The sequence below is a fragment of the Malaya genurostris genome, chromosome 1 (genome assembly GCF_030247185.1).
Source record: "Malaya genurostris strain Urasoe2022 chromosome 1, Malgen_1.1, whole genome shotgun sequence".
In the NCBI taxonomy this organism is placed as follows: Eukaryota; Metazoa; Arthropoda; class Insecta; order Diptera; family Culicidae; genus Malaya; species Malaya genurostris.
The window spans coordinates 100,124,234-100,147,086 of NC_080570.1; the positions used below are offsets into that span (position 1 = coordinate 100,124,234).

At 35.5% G+C, this 22,853-nt stretch overlaps 1 protein-coding gene across 1 annotated transcript; it reads right to left on the reverse strand.

The window, feature by feature from the left end:
- Nucleotides 1-869: 869 nt before the first annotated feature.
- LOC131425229 (alanine--glyoxylate aminotransferase 2-like) lies at nucleotides 870-21,456 on the reverse strand. Its single transcript, XM_058586940.1, has 7 exons — nucleotides 21,195-21,456; nucleotides 19,091-19,209; nucleotides 2,441-2,675; nucleotides 2,141-2,234; nucleotides 1,792-1,994; nucleotides 1,515-1,734; nucleotides 870-1,454 (listed from the first exon to the last, which is right to left on the reverse strand). The coding sequence occupies exons 1-7, from the start codon at nucleotides 21,296-21,298 to the stop codon at nucleotides 933-935; spliced, it is 1,497 nt and encodes a 498-aa protein (XP_058442923.1). The 5' UTR covers nucleotides 21,299-21,456; the 3' UTR covers nucleotides 870-932.
- Nucleotides 21,457-22,853: the final 1,397 nt, after the last annotated feature.

Genomic DNA, 22,853 nt, shown 5'->3' on the forward strand with positions numbered 1-22,853 from the left:
AGTCAGAGCAAATTCAGCAGCTGGAAGTTTAATATGGATGATCTATAATAGAGCTAAAACTGAAACAAACGTATCCTCAGCCAGCCGTTATAGTTTTATTTATTCGAACAGTTCTACTGTCAAATTTTAAACTGGTATACCCTCCCGTTTTATTTTTTTTTTGTATTTTTGAAACACGAGTGAAGCGCTGCAGGGGCTGTCGCCATAATGGAAAAACATCAACAAATTGTAACTTGACACAAACCTTTTTTTTCTGTTCCCATGTGACTGATATAAAATCCAATCAAATATATGTTACTGACAACTTGTTTGGCAACCCTCGGTAAGTCGCACAAGCTCCGCCTCTTACAGTTTTCAGGTTACACAGCAGTGATCATTCATAAAATAAGTTGAAGACATAGCAACCTTCAACTTATTCTATGAATTTGTTTCATATAGGTTACAGTCATTGAAGTGTAATAACGTATGCTACTTGGGATGTCTCTCAAATGAATTCTTCATCAGTTTAGAGGAATTTGGCGGATCGATGTAAGATAACTTTATCAGGCCTTCGTCACCATGTCGTTTTTGTTCAACACGGATAAAAATTCTTTGCCGGTACCATGATTAAAAAATTCTGAAAATCATAAAACGTGTCTTTTCATGAGATCACGCTTATTATTAGTAATATAATAAGCAAAATGATTTTAATCCTAAAAAATAATCAGTAATAGCCATGGACTCATGAAAAGTAATGTTTCATGTGTTTTTCGTGATTTCTCTTAATCATGGTAGCGGCAATGGATTTGTATCCGTGAATACATTATTTAAATTGATAATTTGTTGTCAGTAGTGACCATTCCTATCAAAATAATCAGTTGGCAGATAGCTGAGGGATTTTTTAAATTTATTTTTACGAAAATAATCATCAAAATAACAGTTTCAAATTTATATTAGACAGATTTAATGAGTTTATCACGTTTTTCACTAATAGCGCCACTTGTGGGACAACACAAGTTATTTGCCATTGATGGCGTGACCGAAGCGTATGAACGTATCTCGGCATCAGGTTCAGATTTTTCTTTGCTTTCCAGGTACATTAAACACTCTCGAAAGCCTGTCAAGAACTCCTCTGCGTTTTTTGCATTAAATACCATTGGGGGCTTCAGTTTAATAACATTGTCATCTGGTCCATCACTGCTCACGAGAATTTTATGAGTGTCTTTCATTCGTTGCACAACAGCTTTAGCGATCTCTGTAGCAGGAGTTCGTGCTTCTCGATTCGATACCAACTCGATTCCAACAAAAAGTCCTGTTCCACGAACATCTCCTATGAATTTGTGTTCACTACTTAATATTTGGCATTGTTCCAGTAAATAGTTGCCTACATGCAATGCATTCTGTTGTAAATTTTCCTCATCGATAACACGCATAACTGCATTCGCGATTGCACACGAAACGGGATTTCCGCCATACTGTAAGAATAAATAAGAAACTTGAAATCTAATATATTGCCCACGTACTAAAGTACATACCGTATTGAAATAACACACACCTGTTGAAGCGAAACTTTCCGCTATTTCCGGTGTGGTTACAACAGCACCCACTGGATGTCCGTTACCCATTGGTTTAGCAACGGTAACAATATCTGGGACTACTTCATGTGCTTCGAATGCCCAGTAATGCGTTCCTATACGGCCAAATCCCACTTGAACTTCGTCGGCAATAGTAACGCCACCAGCTTCATGAATAAATCTGAAGTGACCAATTCCGTTTCACTAAATAAACATTCGTTGATAGTAAATGTCTTACTTGTAAACCTTCTTGAAGTAATCTCTAGGAGGAATAATCTGTCCGCCGCAACTTTGCAAGCTCTCGGCTATAAAAGCTGCAATTTTGTTTGGGTTTTGTTTAACCAGTACAGCAACCTCGTCAGCATACAGCTGACCTAGATCTTCATCCGCAGGGTAATCGCAGTTCCGGTATTTTCCTCGATAGACATCTGGACAGGGTGCCTTATGGAAAACGGAAGCAATTCATATGGCGCTCGCATCATCGCGCATTTTTGTCTTTTGTTTTTTTTTTCATATGTTCAAAGAGTCAGTGATTCAAGAATGGAAGTATGCATACGAAGTATTGCTGCTTAGGTCCAAATACTTACAACGTGAACAGTTGCTGATTTAGGGTCACCACCCGGTTGATTGAATTTGTAGGGAGATATTTCCATTACGGCGGTCACATGTCCGTGATAAGCACTACAGATGAGAACAAAATACAATTTAGTTGATCGTAGAATAACACTAGATGCGTAGAAACGTTATGCGATCTGAAACGTACAAATAACCAATCAAGATCATCACGCTGATCAAAAGCGTAGTTCTTCAAAACTAATTTAGAAATTAGGACTTGTTACATTACTTTATAGTATGTTCTCAACAATCACAAGTAGTTGAGTACTTACTGGTCTAATGTGATTATATCATGACGCTTAGTGTACTGTCGAGCCAATCTCAATGCCAAATCGTTGGCTTCAGATCCTGAGTTGACAAAGAAGCATACTAATAGATTCGAGGGCATTTTCTCGGCTAAAGTTCGGGCACACTTCACTAGTTCATCGTGCAAAAATCGATTATTAGTTGATAAGGAAGCCATTTGATGGGAGCCAGCTTGAACAACCTTTGGATGACAATGACCAACTGAAAATAAAAACAATCGTTACTGGTACATGGGATCACTGTAACTACACAAATTTTTTGAACAACATTCAACTTCCATGTAAAACTGTATGAGGAATAATGAATTGCTTTTGCATTTCTCGTTAGGAAGGTAATAGAATTACTGGAAAACCCGACTTTTTAACAGAGCATCGGAAAAACCTAGTGTTGTATATCATTCGACTCAGCTCGACTAGATCGGAAAATGTGAAATGTGGAATTGTGTGTGCAACTTTCAAATATTGTTCTGTCCGTCTCATTTTTTCGGAGATGGTTTTCAATTTCAACAAACTTAAGCACCTTTGAAAGCTACTCGTGAGTTGTGTTCGAAGATCAATTTTCTGGCTCTTCTGGTTCTGGAAATATAATGGTATAAGTGATGTAATCGACAAAACGAAATATTTTGTTTCCGTTAAATTTTCTCTAAGATAGCTGAGTCCATTTGCGCAAACTTGGGGTCGTTTGAAAGCTACTTTTAGAAGATGAATCGAGTTCGAAGATTAATTGGTTGTCACTTCAGGCTCTGGAGCTATATTGATATCAATAACGTAATCTACAGAATGTTTTTTTTTCATTTCCGCTAAATTATCTCGAAGATGGTTAAACCGATACCCCGCAAGCTTACGCTCACTTAAAAGCTACTGTTGTACTGTGAATAAATACAAAGATCAATTGGCTGTCACTTTCGATTCCTGAGATATAATGGTATAAGTGATCTAACCGATAAAACGTATTTTTCTATCTTGGCTTTGTTTGAAAGCGGATTTTGGTTTGTAGACAAAATTCAAAAATCATATAGCTGTCATTTCTGGTTCCGGAGATATGAAGATATAAGTGACATAACTCACAAACGCACTTTTGTCACTTCGCTCAATTTTCCCGGAAATGGTTAAATCGATTTTGACTAGCTTAGGCTCGTTTGAAAGCTAGGTTTGCGATGTGAATTATGTTCAAAGATCAGATGGCTGTCAAGTTTTGTATTATCGCTGATACTTTTGGTTTCGAGAATGTTATCAGACATGCGACGTAAGCAATGAAGCCCGCTTCTGTGAACTAACCGAATCCATCCGAAAAAGTTTGTGTCAAAAATGAGCATTCAAATGTTTGCCAGACATCATCTTTCAGTTAGACTATTGGAATGACAAGCGAAAGAATCATTACACCACTAACTGTTTCAAAGAAAAGTTTTTTTTATTTTGTAAGATGTTGAAAAATGGATGGATTTTTGAAATGAATTAATAGTTGTTTAACAATAAAACTACGAAAAAATCTCCTTTAAGTTTTCGTCAGTACATAAGAGCAAATTCAGCAGCTGGAAGTTTAATATGGATGATCTATAATAGAACTAAAACTGAAACAAACGTATCCTCAGCCAGCCGTTATAGTTTTATTTATTCGAACAGTTCTACTGTCAAATTTTAAACTGGTATACCCTCCCGTTTTATTTTTTTTTGTATTTTTGAAACACGAGTGAAGCGCTGCAGGGGCTGTCAGTTTTTCTTGTTATAATTTTCAGGTTCATATTTTAAAACTGACATAAATTATGCATAGAACTGGAACACTACTGAACATGCCCTAAGAGCGAATTCAGCAGCTAGAAGTTCTATATGGAAGAACTATAATAGATCAGTAACTGGAACAAACGTATCCCCAGCAAGCCGTTCTAGTTTTATTTATTCGACCAGTTCTATTTTTTGTATATGCCGACCAGTTCTATTTTTTGTATATATCTACGATGCCGTTCTATTTTTTGTATATTTGAAACACGAGTAAAACACTGCTGGGGTTGCCAGTTTTTCTTGTTATAAAATTCAGATTTAAATTTTGTAACTGACATAAATTATGCATCTAGAACTAGAACACTACTGTATATGCCCTAACAGTTTATTTTGAACTTTAAACTGTTATACTACCTAGCAGCTCAATAGAAACCGCTAAGGGCATGTTTAGGGGTGTTCCAGTTCTAGACGCATAGTTTTTGTCAGTTTTAAAATTTAAATCTGGAGATTGTAACAAGAAAAACTGGCAGCCCCAGCAGCGTTTTGCTCGTGTTTCAAAAATAGAAAAAATGAAAGGCAGCGCATACCAGTTTTAAATTTGACAGTAGAACTGTTCGAATAATTAAAACTAGAACGGCTTGCTGGAGATACGTTTGTTCCAGTTTCAGTTCTGTTATAGATTTCCCATATAGAACTTCTTGCTGCTGAATTTGTTTTGAGGGTATGTTCAGAAGTGTTCTATTTCTAGATGCATAATTTATGTCAGCTTTAAAATTTAAATCTAGAAATTATAACAAAATAAACTGGCAGCCCCCGCAGCGTTTTATCTGTGTTTCAAATGTAGAAAACCTGTGTTAATACACCTAGTGGTGTAATAATGCCTTTCTCATATCAATCATACTATCATATAAAATACTGTGGTATTCTTCAAAGTAATTTTCTTCGATTCTTAAAAGAATAACCGAAATCGGTTTGTTTGACCTTCTACTGAAAAAAAACTATCAATTGGAAAAGATTTGAGGTCGATTTAGAATTTTTTTAAGGTTTTTCTCCATTTTCAGTGATGGTATACAATTTTTTAACCCACTTTACCCTATATTTCCGGATCAGGATGTCGGATCCGCATGAAATTCAGGAATTACGTATGGGACTACATGACCTTTCATTTGAACCTAAGTTTGTGAAAATCGGTCGCGCTATCTATGAGAAAAGTTAGAACAAATATTTTCTTTTTTTTTGCACATTTTACCCCATAACTTCCGAACCGGATGTCGGATCCAAATAATATTCAGGATTTTTTATGGGACCTCAAGACGTTTCATTTGATTCTAAGTTTGTGAAATTCGGTTCAGCCATCTCTGAGAAAAGTTAGTGCAAAAAAGGCGGGTGGGTAATGTCAGAGACATAACTGGATGTCGTGAATACGAAAACAACTGACATGTTCCTTAACACTTCCGAATATCAATTAGTCGATCAATTATATGAATTATGTAAGCATTCCCCTTGTCCACATTTATCGCAAAAACAAAGAAGGCATCACATGATCTCGATTACTGTGAATTGCACATTGCGAAAAATGCAAAAATCAAATCAAACAGTTCTAAATTTGAACTAAACTGAGGATATTTTTCTTCGATTTGCGAGCAAGAAATCCTAATAGTTCTTTAGAAAACTTTTGAGCCATTAGAACGGCTGATTTTGTGTTATGCTCTCCAGCGTTGCTTTTTCGCCAATGCAAATGACTGACAGCTGTGACGTAATCGCTCTTGTCGGAAGCGAAACTAGTTTTGCAAACGACACAAAATACAACTGCTCGCAGTGGCGATAGAATCCAAACTGATCCAATTTTTGTTGAGAGGCTTGTTTTTACCTGATTTCGTTTGTAGCTTTTTCACTAATGGGCGGTCGTAACGGCTATAAAAATAGCCGCATACAGAATTTTAATGTCGATTACTTCATTTCGGATTTGCATAATTTATTGAAAGAAACTATCAATATGCTCTAGGGATTCGTTTCTAGCATTCAGAAGGACTAAATTGAGGAACTAACTACGATATTCAACACTTTTCGGAACATTTTTCTCGAAAGATTTGTTGTACAGTAGCAGGTATTTTGTTCTCTTCCTCAGAACGCGTTCTGATTGGCTGGTATCATGGGTCAAAAGAGACAAGTTTTTCAATAGTGTACTATTGAAATACTTCAATGCTTTTGCTATACACGTTAAAGTTGAAAAATTTCGATTCTATTGGTAGTTAGATTAAATACATCCTTTCACAGATCACTGAGCTATGAGCTTTAAAAATACGAGCAAGGCAAACGCACCTTATGAATTATCCTCTTTGATACTCGTTTATACTAAACATTTCAAAATAGTTTAATTTTGAATTATTTGAGATTATGTCACACAACTGATAATTTTATCATAAAATTGTGATCATATTTCCAATGGCGTGTAGCAAAAATTATGTTGATTCGTAAGATACAACAAGAGATATTCACGATCAAAAACTTATCACTCTCTCAGAGGGTAAATTTTGAAAAGGCACCCCATAGTAAAGTAAGTCGTATTCACGACAAAAAACGTTACATACACACATACACACACAGACATTTTGCGTACTCGACGAACTGAGTCAAATGGTATATGACACTCGGCCCTCCGGGCCTCGGTTCAAAAGTCGGTTTTCACAGTGATTGTATAACCGTTTTCGCTTGAGAAAACTGAAACTGACCCAGGGTAGTTTCATCAAACAAACACTTTTCACGAAACTGTGTTGATTTCGCACTTAGCAACGGGGGTTTGAGCAAACCTGATCTAACAACCAGGTTCGAAACTGGCTCGATTTTCAGTTCAACAACCGTAAAACTAGGTTCGAAACTAGCTTCAAACAAACGATTTGACAGCAGTTAGGGTGGAAACTGGGTTAGGTTTGGCATCAAGCGAAAACGACATAAAACAGCTGGCTGGGGATACGTTTGTTTCAGTTTCAGTTATATTATAGACCACCCATCTGAATCTTGCAGCTGCTGAATTTTCTCTAAGTAGACTAAAGTTTCTGCTATTTGTTTTTTCTTTCTCTATAGAAAGGACGTAGAATTGGTGGGAAACTTTCGACTTTCGAACGGAGCCTTGAGGACCCGTAGTGTTATATACCATTCGACTCGGCTCGGCGAGATAGGAAAATGTATGAACCGATTTCAACAAGCTTAGGCTCATTTGAAAGCTACTATTGTTCAAGTTCGAGGATCAAATGACTGTGATCTCTGATTTCGGAGATATGATGGCATAAGTGACGTAACCGACACAGTGTTGTTGTTTTTCCCCGCTCTCAGAGATGGCAAAACCGATTTTAAAAATCTAAGGCTTGTTTGAAAGCTATTGATTGAATTCGAAGATCAAAAGACTGTTACTTTCGGTTCCGAAGATATAATGGTATAAGTGACGTGACCGACAAAACGCGTTGTTCTTTTAATCCTCAATTTGCTCAGAGATGGCTGAATCGGTTTTAAAAAGCTTAGGCTCGATAAACGTAGTATGAAAAATTATGTACAGCATTACCGGTTCGCGAGATACCTAGTGTTTTTCAGTCCGCCAAAATTTCTCGACAATGCTTGAATCAAACTCGACAAAAGTCTTTAGCTACCATTAGGTCATTAGGTTTTTTGCCTTTCTCATATAGAAAGGCTAAACAATGACTGTGAAAACCGACTTTTGAACCGAGGTCATTGGGATCCGACTTCCGGTTCCGGAATTACTGGGTGATACCAAATATGTGAAAATTTTGTCACTCACTTTTCTCGGAGATGGCTGAACCAATTTTACAAACTTAGATTCGTCTGAGAGGTCTTAAGGTTACATAATAATATCTAAATTTCCACTCGGATAAAACCCGAAGGTAGGTTGCTTAGTTTAAAAATGTAAATTTCAAGGATTTTTTTTTCATAAGCTACCTCTTTATACCGACTAAATCATTTCTCTATTTTGCAGAACATGAGAGTCTGTAACCAAACAAACTATTGATAGTCCTATAAATAATTTACTGATTTAAACCAAGTCCGACTACTTTTCTAATATAACATTTCTTCTCACCCTCAAACCTGCATCTACAATCTAATTATTTATTTGTACACGGTGAGTCTGTTTTCGGAAATGAATGTCGAATATTTCGAATTTCGTCCTAACGAAGCGTGGAACAAGATGTCACATACTTCACAGTATCGTGCCATGTTTGTAGCGATAAGATTCTGATATGAAGTGTGATCTTCTTCGGTAAAGAGCTTTTGTTTTATTGAATGAGATATATTTACCTCTGTTTCGGATACAAATAGCTCATAAGCACGAATTCTGATTTGTCATATTATTGTTTGCAACCAGATTTTGTCTGAAATATCATATTATTGCTTTGCAACCAGATTTTGTTCGCACAGAACTAAAAAGTTACTTGACATTCACTGTCGTATCTTTGATAGCGTCATAAATCTGAACCAGAGATTGAATAACAAATTCAACTACATTGCACCTTGAAATTTAAATTAAAATCAACGTTTAAGCAATTTCCGCCTAATGCGCGTAACTGCAACTTTTAATTACTATCTGCATTTCCTAATTACTATCCAAGTTCGATCAGTTACCTGTGTATGTTACCGGTATATGCATACCAAACCAGTTCGTCAAGATTTTACAAGTACACTTATCTGGCTTTACGTCAAATTAATACAAGTGATACTATACATTTAATTTGATATAATATGATAAATATATTTTGAACAGAACAGGCTACAGGGGTCAGGCTTGCTTCCTGATAAAGCAACCAGTTATCTTTATATTTTTACAAACCTGGTGTACGACACTGAACACGAGATATATTCATTTGATGATCTTGGTTTATTCTGCCTTTGATAATTAAATCAATAACAAATACTTTCAGTAGAAAATTTCGCATCTTCATGTTTGACTTTAAAAATGATACACTACTACGCAAAATCAATTTCTGATCAGAGGTTCGGAGACCCCTAGTGCTATATATCATTCGACTAAGCTCGACGAGATGAATCAAGACGAGTGAATCAAAATCGACGATCAACTGGTTGTCACTCCCGGTTCTGGATACATAACAGTTCAAGTGACAAAACGCTTTTTTCCTCAGTTCAATTTTCTGGGAGATGACTGAACCGATTTAAACCAGCTCAGGTTCATTTGAAAAATACTTTTAAGATGTGAATCTAATTCGAAGATCAATTGGCTGACACTTCCGGTTCCGGGGATATAACAGTAAAAGTAATGGCCATGTCATTTTTTCTAAGTTGATCCAAACTTAGTATTGTAGTTTTATATAATATGCAGTGGTATGTCAGTCCGTTTATTTATTTTGTTTTAAGGTAGCGCTTCGCCGTGGTCAGGTCGAAGCGAGACAACTCACTGCTTCCTCTTGCTTTGTCGCCGAAATTTCACCCTAAATTGCAAATTTCTCCAATACTAACCCGATTCACGAAAAATCAAAAACATACAATTGTAGGTAAATGATTTTACTCTGCATTTGGCGAAAAATATCAGTTAGAACGCTTTAGATTTCGTGCGAGTTTTGTTAAACATTTTGTTTTATTTTTTCCTTTTCTCGCTATAAACAACTCGCATATGTAGGGATGTGCTACGTTTTCAACAAAGCGTCAAAGCTAGTAACGATGAAATACATTACTGATTTCTCGTTCTATTGAAACATGAATAGTAATTATTTTACAAAGTAGTAACACTTACTTACATTTTCTACTCATCTATATTCAACGTTTACGTAGAGAGAACGGAAAACGAAAACAAAAGAAATGTTGTTAGCATCTACCGCATGTGGCATTTTGCACACCTCAATGCATGCGTTGACATTGTGTGCGTGCGAAAGGATAAGGAAAAACTCATTTATTTTTATAACTCGCACGAAATCTTTCGATAAAAACGTTTATCAGGCACAATTTATATACGAATCGATAGAAAAATTAATTATCTAGAATCGTATGTTCTTGGAATTTCCGTTTTCTCACAAATTTGGGTAAAGTGCGTGAAACCCCGGGATAGGCAGCGAACTCCCGTGACCACGACGAAGCGCTACCTTAAAATAACCGGAAGATGAGATGAAATCGAACGTGAGAGTAGCACACAATAGCCGCCTCCCGAGTAGAGTGTGAGATTAAAAGGAAAACTCAATTTGATGTTGTGCTGTTCGTATATATCGATTACTTAATTTGCTATCGTTTTGGTCATTTTAGCGGTTAAAAGATCAAAATTGAAAGCAAAAAATATGCTGTGTGACATCAAACTGGAAACTAGTTTTGCTCTCAGTGAAAGCACATTGAAAACTTAATATGATGTAGATTTTCTCGAAATGACACGTCACGAGCATAATCTTAAAATAGAACAGCCAAAAAAGGTCCGAGGTAGTATATATTTGGGCGATATTACTCGCAAGCAAGAAAAAAGATTTTATGCAATCTTTACACTACCGCGGAGAGAATCCGGTTTCGAATATAGGTGATTCGGAATGCGAACTTTTTTCGATTGCTATGGACTGTAAGTGCTAGCTATAAGGAGAGGGAAAATGTTCGATTATATGACAAGCAGTGTTGTTTCACAAAGTTGTATGCAGGTAGTTTCTGTCAATGTATTGCACAGTTCCCACCAAATCGAACTGCACAGTATGAAAGTGTGCTGGATCAGAAGTGTGATTATAACTGCAACTCTGTATAAAATGTTCAAAACGACCTATGTAATAATAAGAGATTCTCTTTGTTTACTTTCTCTTTAGATTATTACGGCACTCTTAGCAATCCTTCTCTCCAATTATTTACCGATAATAATAACTAAAGCTATCATCTTTTAATCTGCTCTGGAGAAATTACCGAAAAAAGGAGGAATGTTTCGCAATAATCGAAAGAGAAAGTAAACAAAGAGAAACTCTCAATGTTAAATAGGTCGTTTTGAACATTTCATACAGAACTGCTCTGTACTGACAGAACTCTGACGTCTATAACGACAACACAATCATATGGTTGTGTTTTTTCTTTTTTGCTCGTTGTCAAATTTGTAAGCAGGGTTGCCAGTTTCGAAGATATTGAAGAAAGCTGCATAGAAAAATTATTCTTTTCGTTGATTTTCTCAACTTTTTTTCGGCAACCATGATTGAGCAAAAAAGATTGTGGTTAATGAACTGTGTCAAAAGTTCAGCTTTGAAAGCAATCAGCAATACACTCGTTGCGTCACTTTCATCCCGCATCCACCGTGAATAGCAGTGTGGCTATTTGAGCACAGTATAAAAATGTTCTCTTTGTCATTCTCATATCCAAAGCTGTAGCATTCAAACATTATAACATTTAATTGAGTTATCTACTTGATCTCACACGACTCGCACATGTAATCACTTTGAAATACGAATTTAGAGGCTCTGATAACCGAACGTTTTACAGTGAAGTCTTTTACAACACAGCCCACATTATCGAAATGACGGAATGAGCAATGAAATCTTACTCGACTGCATGATTTTGTCGTGAATACGACTTACTTTACTATGGGGCGCCTTTTCAAAATTAGCCATATGGAAGAATGGGCAGAACTTAATCGTGAATATCTCGACTTGTATTAATGGTAGCAACATAATTCTTTCACCATTTCATCAAAAATATGATCAGGAATTCAGGATAATATTTTAAACAGTGTGCGATAACCACAAACAACTCAAAAATTAAGTTTTCTTAAAATTTGAAAACAACGCGGAAAACACCTTACTTTCGCTTGGGTTTTTCGCGCAAGGACGACGATTTTGAGGTAGTCAGGCACATATCTTCAACTGAATGCGTATAAAAGGGGAACCGTGGTCGAAAATCGATCATTTCTTTTCGTGCGTTCGATGGAAGCAGACGTCGTGGGAGTGGAATCATCAACCAGCAGCGACGGGCCAAATAGAGTTCCTCAATTTGGTCCTTGTGAATGCTAGAACCGAATCCCTACAGCATATTGATAATTTCTTTCAATAAATTATGCAAATCCGAAATGAAATAATCGACAATAAAATTCTGTATGCGGCTATTTTTATAGCCGTTAGGACCGCCCATTAGTGAAAAAGCTACAAACGAAATCACATAAAAGGAAATCTCTTAACAAAAATTCAATCAGTTTGGATTCAATCGCCACTGCGAGCAGATGTGTTTTGTGTCGTCTGCACGCTTTCGACAAGAGCGATTACGTCACAGCTGCCAGTCATTAGCAGTGGGAAAAAAACGGTGGAGAGCATTGCACAATATCAGCCGTTCTAATGGCTCTAAAAGTTTTCTAAAGAACTATTAGGATTTGTTGTTCGCAAATCGTAGGGAAATATCCTCAGTTTACTGCAAATCAAGAACAGTTTGCTTAGATTTGTGCACTTTTCGCTGTGTGAAATTCACAGTAATCGAGATCAAGTGAAGCCTTTTTTTGCGAAAAATGTTCCAGAGTTTAATGTCGTAGAGAATTACGCAATTTGACTCTTCTGAATTCTGGAAACGAATCCCTACAGCATATTGATAGTTTCTTTCAATAAAATATGCAAATCCGAAATGAAATAATCGACATTAAAATTCTGTATGCGGCTTTTTTTATAGCCGTTAGGACCGCCCATTAGTGAAAAAGCTACAAACGAAATCACATAAAAGGAAATCTCTTAACAAAAATTCAATCAGTTTGGATTCAATCGCCATTTCGAGCAGATGTGTTTTGTGTCGTCTGCACGCTTTCGACAAGAGCGATTACGTCACAGCTGCCAGTCATTAGCATTGGGAAAAAAAACAACGGTGGAGAGCTTTGGACAATATCAGCCGTTCTAATGGCTCTAAAAGTTTTCTAAAGAACTATTAGGATTTGTTGTTCGCAAATCGTAGGGAAATATCCTCAGTTTACTGCAAATCAAGAACAGTTTGCTTAGATTTGTGCACTTTCCGCTGTGTGAAATTCACAGTAATCGAGATCAAGTGAAGCCTTTTTTTGCGAAAAATGTTCCAGAGTTTAATGTCGTAGAGAATTACGCAATTTGACTCTTCTGAATGCTGGAAACGAATCCCTACAGCATATTGATAGTTTTTTTCAATAAAATATGCAAATCCGAAATGAAATAATCGACATTAAAATTCTGTATGCGGCTATTTTTATAGCCGTTAGGACCGCCCATTAGTGAAAAAGCTACAAACGAAATCAGGTAGAAACAAGCCTCTCAACAAAACTTGAATCAGTTTGGATTGTATCGCCACTGCGAGCAGATGTGTTTTGTGTCGTCTGCACGCTTTCGACAAGAGCGATTACGTCACAGCTGCCAGTCATTAGCATTGGGAAAAAAAAACAACGGTGGAGAGCATTGCACAATATCAGCCGTTCTAATGGCTCTAAAAGTTTTCTAAAGAACTATTAGGATTTGTTGTTTGCAAATCGTAGGGAAATATCCTCAGTTTACTGCAAATCAAGAACAGTTTGCTTAGATTTGTGCACTTTTCGCTGTGTGAAATTCACAGTAATCGAGATCAAGTGAAGCCTTTTTTTGCGAAAAATGTTCCAGAGTTTAATGTCGTAGAGAATTACGCAATTTGACTCTTCTGAATGCTGGAAACGAATCCCTACAGCATATTGATAGTTTCTTTCAATAAAATATGCAAATCCGAAATGAAATAATCGACATTAAAATTCTGTATGCGGCTATTTTTATAGCCGTTAGGACCGCCCATTAGTGAAAAAGCTACAAACGAAATCAGGTAGAAACAAGCCTCTCAACAAAACTTGAATCAGTTTGGATTGTATCGCCACTGCGAGCAGATGTGTTTTGTGTCGTCTGCACGCTTTCGACAAGAGCGATTACGTCACAGCTGCCAGTCATTAGCATTGGGGAAAAAAACAACGGTGGAGAGCATTGCACAATATCAGCCGTTCTAATGGCTCTAAAAGTTTTCTAAAGAACTATTAGGATTTGTTGTTTGCAAATCGTAGGGAAATATCCTCAGTTTACTGCAAGTCAAGAATAGTTTGCTTAGATTTGTGCACTTTTCGCTGTGTGAAATTCACAGTAATCGAGATCAAGTGAAGCTTTCTTTGTTTTTGCGAAAAATGTGAAAAAGAAGAATGCGTGCATAATTCATACAATTGATATTCGGAAGTGTTAAGGAACATGTCAGTTGTTTTCGTATTCACGACATCCAGTTATGTCTCTGACATTACCCACCCGCCTTTTTTAGTGTTCGATCGGTTCAGTGCTAGAATTTTCGCCTGAGTTGACTGCTCGATCAACCTGATTGACAGTGACATTTTAAATGTCATTGAATATTCGTTCATTTTATGAATGTGTTAGTGTGAAATTTATGCGACTTAAGCCATTTCACTACACTCCAGCTAGAGGAATGGATGATGCTGACTAAGGTAGGCCGTTTTGTTAATTTCCAGCGAATTTCAATAGTTTATGTTGGGATTCTAAGAAGAACTGGTTATTTACTAGTTCTGTATATCTGAAAAACATGAAGATTTAAACTTGTATATTCAGTTATATAATGTTTTCGTTTAAAAATAAACTGAAAATCAGCACGAAAACGTGCAAAATCAGGAAAGAAGAAGAAGAAGACGAATTGACAATTCAGTCCGCATCTTCTCACTCAATTCCGAATGATTTCCGAATCAACCGGTTGTAGGCGAACCGGTTCATTCGGAATCGGTTGTTGCACTGGAGTTGGAATTGATTCGGAATCCATTATGATTTCCACATGAAATTCCGAATGAAAATTTCTCGCCGATTCGGAATCCATTCGGATCTGATAATGTGGGAGCCCACTTAGGAAAAAACGTTCAACGGTGGTCCTTCATTGGTCCAATACGTTGGATCATTGGTCCAATGAAAGTCCAATCAATCGTTCAACGGGAGGCCAACACGGGACCTTCGTTTGCCGATTTTGAAACAGACCGTTGAACCGAATGCCATTTGTTTCGTTCAACAAACCCGACAGACAGAGGTCCATTGTTGAGCCATTTTTAACATGAGGAGTTGGAGCCCTGTTGGACTAGTTTTACTGAAGAATTTCTGAAGTTTTTCCCACTTATTTGTTTAAACTAACACTACATATCTGCACAATACTTCTACTTCTCGTAAAATAACAACAAATTTTCTTTCTATATAAAGGTAACACTTCATTTTCACACTATTTTTGTAAGAGAAAAAACAACAACAAACCGTTCCAGCAAATTTAACGAATGTTTCGTGCAATATGTCGTTCAACAAGCGCTCAAAAATCAACAAAATTGAACGGCCTGCTGAGAGGGAGGGAACGTGAATTTGGAATCCTGCGATAAGGTATCCCAGATCATTTGTTTTTTCGACTAATTGGAACAATGAACGATTATCTCGCTCCTGACCACAAATAGAACCAAAAGCTCTTCAGTAAATTTTTAGTTCTTGTAGACTTATAATTTACGATCATTTGATGCAGAATTAGTCGTGTGACATAAAATTTATGAAGATTTAGTTAGACGGTTAGAAGTGTATTAAAGTTCCAAGATCTATTAGATGATTGATAAAATACTTCTCCTAATATCTAGCGTTAGTGAGAATATGAAGTTCTAAGTATTTATAACTAGGAATTGTTTTGAAGAGGTTCTTCGACACAATTTGTGGACTACTTAAAAACATACAAATTGAAGATATATTTTCTTGGTGGCTCCTCTAAGCCACTAAAGTATTATTAAGAATTAGCTCTAGGTTCTGAAATCTGAGACATTCAATGTTCGATGTTCGAACTTCGTAAACAATGAATTTTTCCATACTGTTGGATATAAAGTTATGGATATTTTCAGAACGGGTTTGGCGAGTAGATTATTTTCGCCATCCAGGTCACCGATTTCTGGATGCACTGAAAATAATGGTCTAAAAACTTTGGAATGAGCTTCGCGACGCCGTATGATTACAAATTTCTAAACATTTTTTTTAACTAAACGCAAAAATTGTTACAGGATCAGATACTTAACGTATCTAGAAGGAAATCGATGACGTCAAATATATTTCTCATATCAAATTCTGAAATAAGCTCCTTCTACGACGATCAGCGAGATAAGAATGCCAAAGCCACTATTCAGATTGACCTGCTTCAGACAAACGTGGTACAGATGATCGCCAACTTATCTAATGGCTCATATACGTGTGGTTTGACACCAATATTATCGTGGTTAAAAAGAAAGAGCATTATTTGCGTAAAAGTTGAAAAAATGTTGAAAAAATCGTTTTTTTGCGGTTATGGTTGCGGTCAACTGCAGGATCTCGGCAGGATGTCAAAGCATTTTTGTAAAAGGCAACAAAGGATTGAAGGTATAATTCTTCCATTGAAACATAACTTTGGATTTTTGTGCTGCCATTTGAAATTTGCTCTATTTCAATGAATTCACTAAGTTGTTGATTTTAATATTTTAATTTTTTGAGTTTCACAAATCTATTGCCTTTAAACAGCAAAATGAAAACACAATGTGATATTAATTGAAAATTTTATGAGTCGATATCATATTAGGATTCAATCTGATGTTGCTATCATAATCAAATATCAATTTGTTCTAATTTTGATGTTAGACTTTACTCGGGCTATGCCCCCATTTCTAACCCAGTACCAATATACCCGCGTATGACGAAATGAAATGATAACACGTCGGTCAATAAGTTCCATGTTGAACAGACAAATCTCGGTTGATTTTTCATTAGGGCGTATAAGCAAGTGACAGTTTCTCTTTAATCACTCTCTTTCGATTATTGTGATGTTATTAAAAAGATTTTATTTGATATCACTATTCTGCTTAAAAGTCGAAGGTTTCGGGTATCATTTCATGCAAAGAGTTGAGTGATAAACGTGGAAACCGCTTGGTAATTAATAGAAGAGAAAGTAAACAAAGAGAAACTGTCACTTGCTTATACGCCCTAATGAAAAATCAACCAAGAAATGACCAAATAAAAATCCCCCTAACCTTCAATAGAAACATCCTTCAGATGTCATCTGTCACAATTTTATTAGTGTGTTGGTTATTGAGCTTTCAGTGACGCTACTTTTGGAAAACAAACAATGGAGAAAACAATAATTTCGTGTGTTGTAAACATTTTTACCTTTCTCTATAGAAAGTTATCAGAATTGTTGGAAATGCCGACTATCGAACGGAGTGTTATATACCATTCGACTCAGCTCGACGAGATCGGAAAATGTTTAAATTTTACATTTCATATACGATAAATGACTGAAATTCTTGCTAATCACTATTTTTTTAGAAATGAATTTTATGGTACTCAAATACGTTTAGTTAGAAAATTCATATCAAGAATTTCACCGCACGATCTATTCTTTTCTTTACATAAAAAGTTATCGTTTTTGTTTGTTTATGTGATTTGCTCGAAACAATCAAACTCTTGTTTTAAATAACTTTGTTTTAATTTAAATGTATGATATAGAGGTATAAGAACAACTATCTAAAGTAAATTGATTTAGATTTTTTTTTGGCTTGATTGGTAATTAATCGTTATATGGTTTTAAACAATGGATATTTTCCTGTGAGTAAAAGTGTAAAGATGCTTTTCTTGTAATCTATGAGAAATCATATTCACAATCTAAAGGAGTTTCATTTCGAAGCTCTAACCTTTTTCATAAAGAAAAAATGCCATATATCATCCGAGTTCGTCGAGATTACAAAACATGTATGTGTGTATATGTGACCTAAATGTGCACCCAATTTACTCGATTTTCAAAAACAGATTTCTGGGTTTCAAACTAGTAAGTGTCTTCCGGAACCGAAAACCAAGAACCAGTATAACCGATATGGGATAGTTTCACCAAGACCTACAAATTGGAATAGTTATGGGTTCAGAATTGAACATTTTCTCCATAATGTATTTTCAGAACTAGAAGTAGGATCCAGATAAAATACAACAGAAACATATAGTTCAAATGTTTGTTTTCACAGTGATTGCATAGCCTTTTTGTATGAGAAAGACAAAAATCAACACAAAACATTTTCATTCGGTACGTCAAGAAGGACATTGCATTTCGGTGCATACCTAAAGTGTTCAGCAAATAGCAGATACTTTACGGTTATGTGCACTAAATACAAAACAATGTTAACCCCCAAATGAATCAGGCGATGTTTTCATATAAATCTTTCTATAAATAAAACGTGCTAAAATTTAAACGTAGGTAATCACGATCTGAATGTCTGATATGGCAAGATCGGGTACTGTCGAAAACTAATTCACATGCACTATAAACCTATTTGCTTCGCCGGTAATATTATGAACAGTAGCTCCATAACAAACACACAAAGAAGTCGATGTTACCCCAAATTTCCCGCCATATGAATCACGGAATTGATTTCGATTACCACGTATTAAAGGCAAGTCGACATGATAGGATTGCAAGATTCTATCACGTGGTAATCACGAGCGAACCCAGCCTATTCTCCATTACTGGAGAGAAGCTAAAACGTGCAACAATGTGCATTCTATGACGCACGAGGCTATTTAGTGTGCCAAACATTATCAGCTAGTAATGATAATGAGATGACCAGTTATATTTTAGTACAGACTACTTGCACATAAATTATTAACAAATATGTAGGCTTACAAGGAAGAAAAATGAATACATGAAATTGAACTAGCTACCATAACAAAGCTGCACAAATTCCCATTTTGAAAATCAACATCTTTTCACAGGTTTGTACACGAGTCGTATAGGCAAATATTTTCTACTATTAGTGGAAGGGCTAAACACAAATTTAACAATTAATTCTACATTCATAGACCTAATAACTCCTAAGCATTTAACATGCAAAGTGACGAAAGATTAATTTATAAAATTTAGTATTGGACTTGTTTGATGTTATGAACTTACCATGTGCGACGTTATTTATGCAGTCAAGGTAGCAAACACCTTCCTCATCAAACATATATTGACCTTGACCTCGAACTATTTTCAATGGATCAGTCCTATAGAATAACTGACAGGATTTGCTGAAATTATATAAATGAAGGACTCATTTGTAGTTAAAAAGCCAGAAGTGTATAATGTCGAAAAAATTACTGCGAATACGACAAGACACTGGATGACATATGTGTGTCAAGTCCTTCGCCGAGTAGAACTTAGAGTAGAAATGAACGGTACTTTGTGGAATTTACCAAGAGAGAATCGCAAGTTGACAATTATCGCAGGAAATCGAATCGATGGTTCAACTTGATGATTCTCATACTAGGTTGCAATATTTCAAAACCCTTGTGTGGAGCATTCACATACATTTTTATAGACACAACTTATACAAAGTTTATATGCACATCGTTAGAATAAGCAGCAATAGTAAAATGATTCTATCGCAATTATCAACTGCCCGTATAGAATCGGATCGCGAAACGAGAACAAGCGACCGTTTGTTGCTTCAGAGAGAATCCCCACAGCAGCGTGACTACCTTTTGATTCTCAGACATGTCATCGAAGAATTCGCTCTCGCACTGGTGTCTATTCCATGTTAAATGACCCATGCCGATTTTTTTTCGCTACGATGATATCCGTCTCTCTTTGATGGCACTGATTGAATCGAAAATCTTAAATTGTTATACACGTTTATGTTTCTTCATTGACTTCAATTAGAGTTGAAGAAGTACTTGTCTTTTTGCAGAGTCAGTAGGTTGATGAGGGCACAACGATTCTCGTAACGAGGCAATTGAACACTAGATGAATTAGATGTTTTGTCCAAGTTGTAACTTGGAAAACTTGGAATTCAAAAATACTGTATGTTAGCATGGAGTAAAGATCTGGCCATGGATTCAGGATTCTAAACAAGATTTTTTACTCTGATAATTTGACAGAGATCCTGGACATGCACCGGAATCTTGAACTATACTATAACTGGTCTATACAAATATTTGAATACTTTTGAGCTATCCTGTAATAACTCTATGAATTCCAGTAAGCTTCAGCATTGGTTAATTCGACTGGAGTATTCAACTCCAATTCCAATGTTTTGCATGATGAAAAGCATGATTCGAACAACATTTTGTATTTTTTTCGTTGAAAAATACTGAGAAATAAGTTGGTGGAGAGGTATTTTTAGGGACGCTTCTTAAAAATCATGATTTGCGAATCTTAGCACAGACTAATCAGAAGTGAACATATGAACGCAGCATACTTAGAGTAGACGTTTTTCTAGACCCCAACGTTTCTGTTTCATTTTTTTTTTAATTTTTAAATTTTTTGGTGGTTGTTCAAAGTGATAACTACGATTTTTCACAAAAAAATACGCCATTTTGTAGCTGTAAAACCTGTCCAAAGTAACAAACAACGAAAAGGAAAACATTTGGGTCTGGTTTTTTATATGTAGAAAGTGTGTGAAAAATTAGAAAAAAAATTGATGCAGTAGTTTTTGAATGACGATGGACACGGACTTTCAAAACCTGCTTTCGAGAGAAACGCGTTTAAAGTTTGTTGTCTATAAAATCAATGGAAACAATTTATTACACCAGGGAGCCCGTAGGACCTAACACTTTCAAAAAATCATATTTTTTCTTTAATAATTTATCAAGTTTTGAAGTCAATCGAAGTAGAAATCTTGGGCCTGTGCGCCGAGCTCTTGCTTCTTCGCAGAATGAGATAGCCATAGATAAAGGTCCATAACTTCAAGAGACTCGTTCCAATAGGCTTGAAAATTTAACAGAATATACTTGAAATGTTCTACTATAAGAAAATAAAAAGAAAAGGTGTTAGACCCTACCCGCCCCTAAAGGGAGACAACCAAATTCTATTAAATGGCGTACATTTTTAAACAATAAATGTTATTAATGTTACCATAGGAATTACATGCTAACTTATTATTGAGAGAGCAAGTCATTCATTTGTTGTTCTTATACCGTCCAGTTTGTGACACATCTATTATTCTAAAATCTTACATAACTAAATTTGCACATTGTTTTTTGCGCTTATCAATTCACAAATTCACTACACTCACCCTATATGCTTGTTTCGCAATTTGATGGTGTCAATCTTTGGCATGTCCTCTTTAATCTCCATATTTTGCATGATCGGTTCTACTCGTTTTTTCACTTGTGACATTGAATTTATTCCAATTGTTTTCTATATTTATATTGGCAATCACTGCGCACGTACCGTTTAATGTTGAATAAAACGTAAATTTAGTAGTAAAAAAACTTTCAGTTTAACAATCTATTCAGTAAGATGTTACTAATCCAGATGATAACATCACACTGAGGTAAATCTCGGAGGCCCGCCAGTATTTGTACTACTCGCTTACGTTGATCTATTCGTTGCTAATATTTATTTTGCAGGCGAGTTGTAGGTCGTATACCCATCAGAATTCTCTCTCTGAGACAGCCGGCTCTTTCTTGAATGTTTTATTGCAATGGAAAAAGTATTGTCTCATACTGAATTTGTTATCACGGTTTCAGCTGTTTACACAGTTTTATCTGCAAAACACCAATTATATGTAACGAAATTATTTCCATAGAAACAGAAATAATACAAAACAAAAGTTTGGCGAGATTACTTTCCCTGTAGATTACAAATACGTACTTATCATTTTCGTATTTTAAACAAAGCACTTCATTAGAATAGACCTGATGTTCTAGTACTTCTGATTTTGCTAAAATCTTTAAAAGCATGGCTTTAACATTGTACAAAAATATATTTGGCATAAAGATAAGATGATTTACATATTACTGCAAGAGCAGCATGAACCTATTTATATACAGCAATTCCATGAGAAACTGAAAACTGTGAATACGATCTCTCAGAATTTCGTTATATTTGGAAGAATTGTTCTTCACCGGAAAATATTAGATCCGTATTTTTTATTTTGCCATTAGGGTGACCATTTTCTTGTTAGGGTGGATCAAAAAATCGATGATTTTCGATTTTCTTCGAAAATATGTATTTTAAAAATCATAACTTTTGAACCACTTGGCCGATTCTGCTAATTTTTGGATATGTTGTCAATAAATGCCTATAGTTTTCAGGCAAAATATGCGCATATTTAAAAATTAAAGTTTTTTTGTTTGAAAAAGTATCCAAAAATTTGCAATGTATTTTTTCTTTTTGATCAATAATTGTTGAAAATTTCAAGTTTTCGTAGTTTACATGTTTTTTTGTTTTCTCTCAAAAACATGTTATTTTCACATGTTTCAGCTTTCTGAAAAAATATAAAATGACATAGTGCCCATTGGTCGCAAACCATGAAAACCGTTAAAAAGTTATAAAATTGACTTTTTCAAACACAAAAATTTCAACTTTACAATATCCGCAGATTTTTCCTGAAAACTATAAACATTTATTGACAACATATCAAAAATTAGAGGAATCGATCGAGTGGTTCAAAAGTTATAAATTTATCAATAACATCTTTTTTAAAGATTTTTTTTTTTAAACACGGAAATTTAGACAACTTGAATTATTCAAAAAATTACAACTCAAAAACAAACAAAAAACATGCATCGCCAATTTTTTTTATATATTATGTAAAACTGTTTCAATTTTCAGAAAATCATATAAAAAGACATAGTGCTCATTGATCGCAAACCATGAAAACCGTTTAAAAGTTCTACAATTGACTTTTTCAAACACAAAACTTCAACTTTACAATACTCGCATATTT

What these genes read in the sequence shown, in the direction of transcription:
- LOC131425229 (XM_058586940.1), bottom strand. Translation starts at nt 21,298, where the DNA reads ATGTCACAAGTGAAAAAACGAGTAGAACCGATCATGCAAAATATGGAG. An exon ending in TTGCGAAACAAGCATATAGG is followed by an intron (nt 19,210 to 21,194) that starts GTGAGTGTAGTG and finishes ATATAATTTCAG; the next exon opens with CAAATCCTGTCAGTTATTCT. An exon ending in GATATAATCACATTAGACCA is followed by an intron (nt 2,235 to 2,440) that starts GTAAGTACTCAA and finishes TCTCATCTGTAG; the next exon opens with TGCTTATCACGGACATGTGA.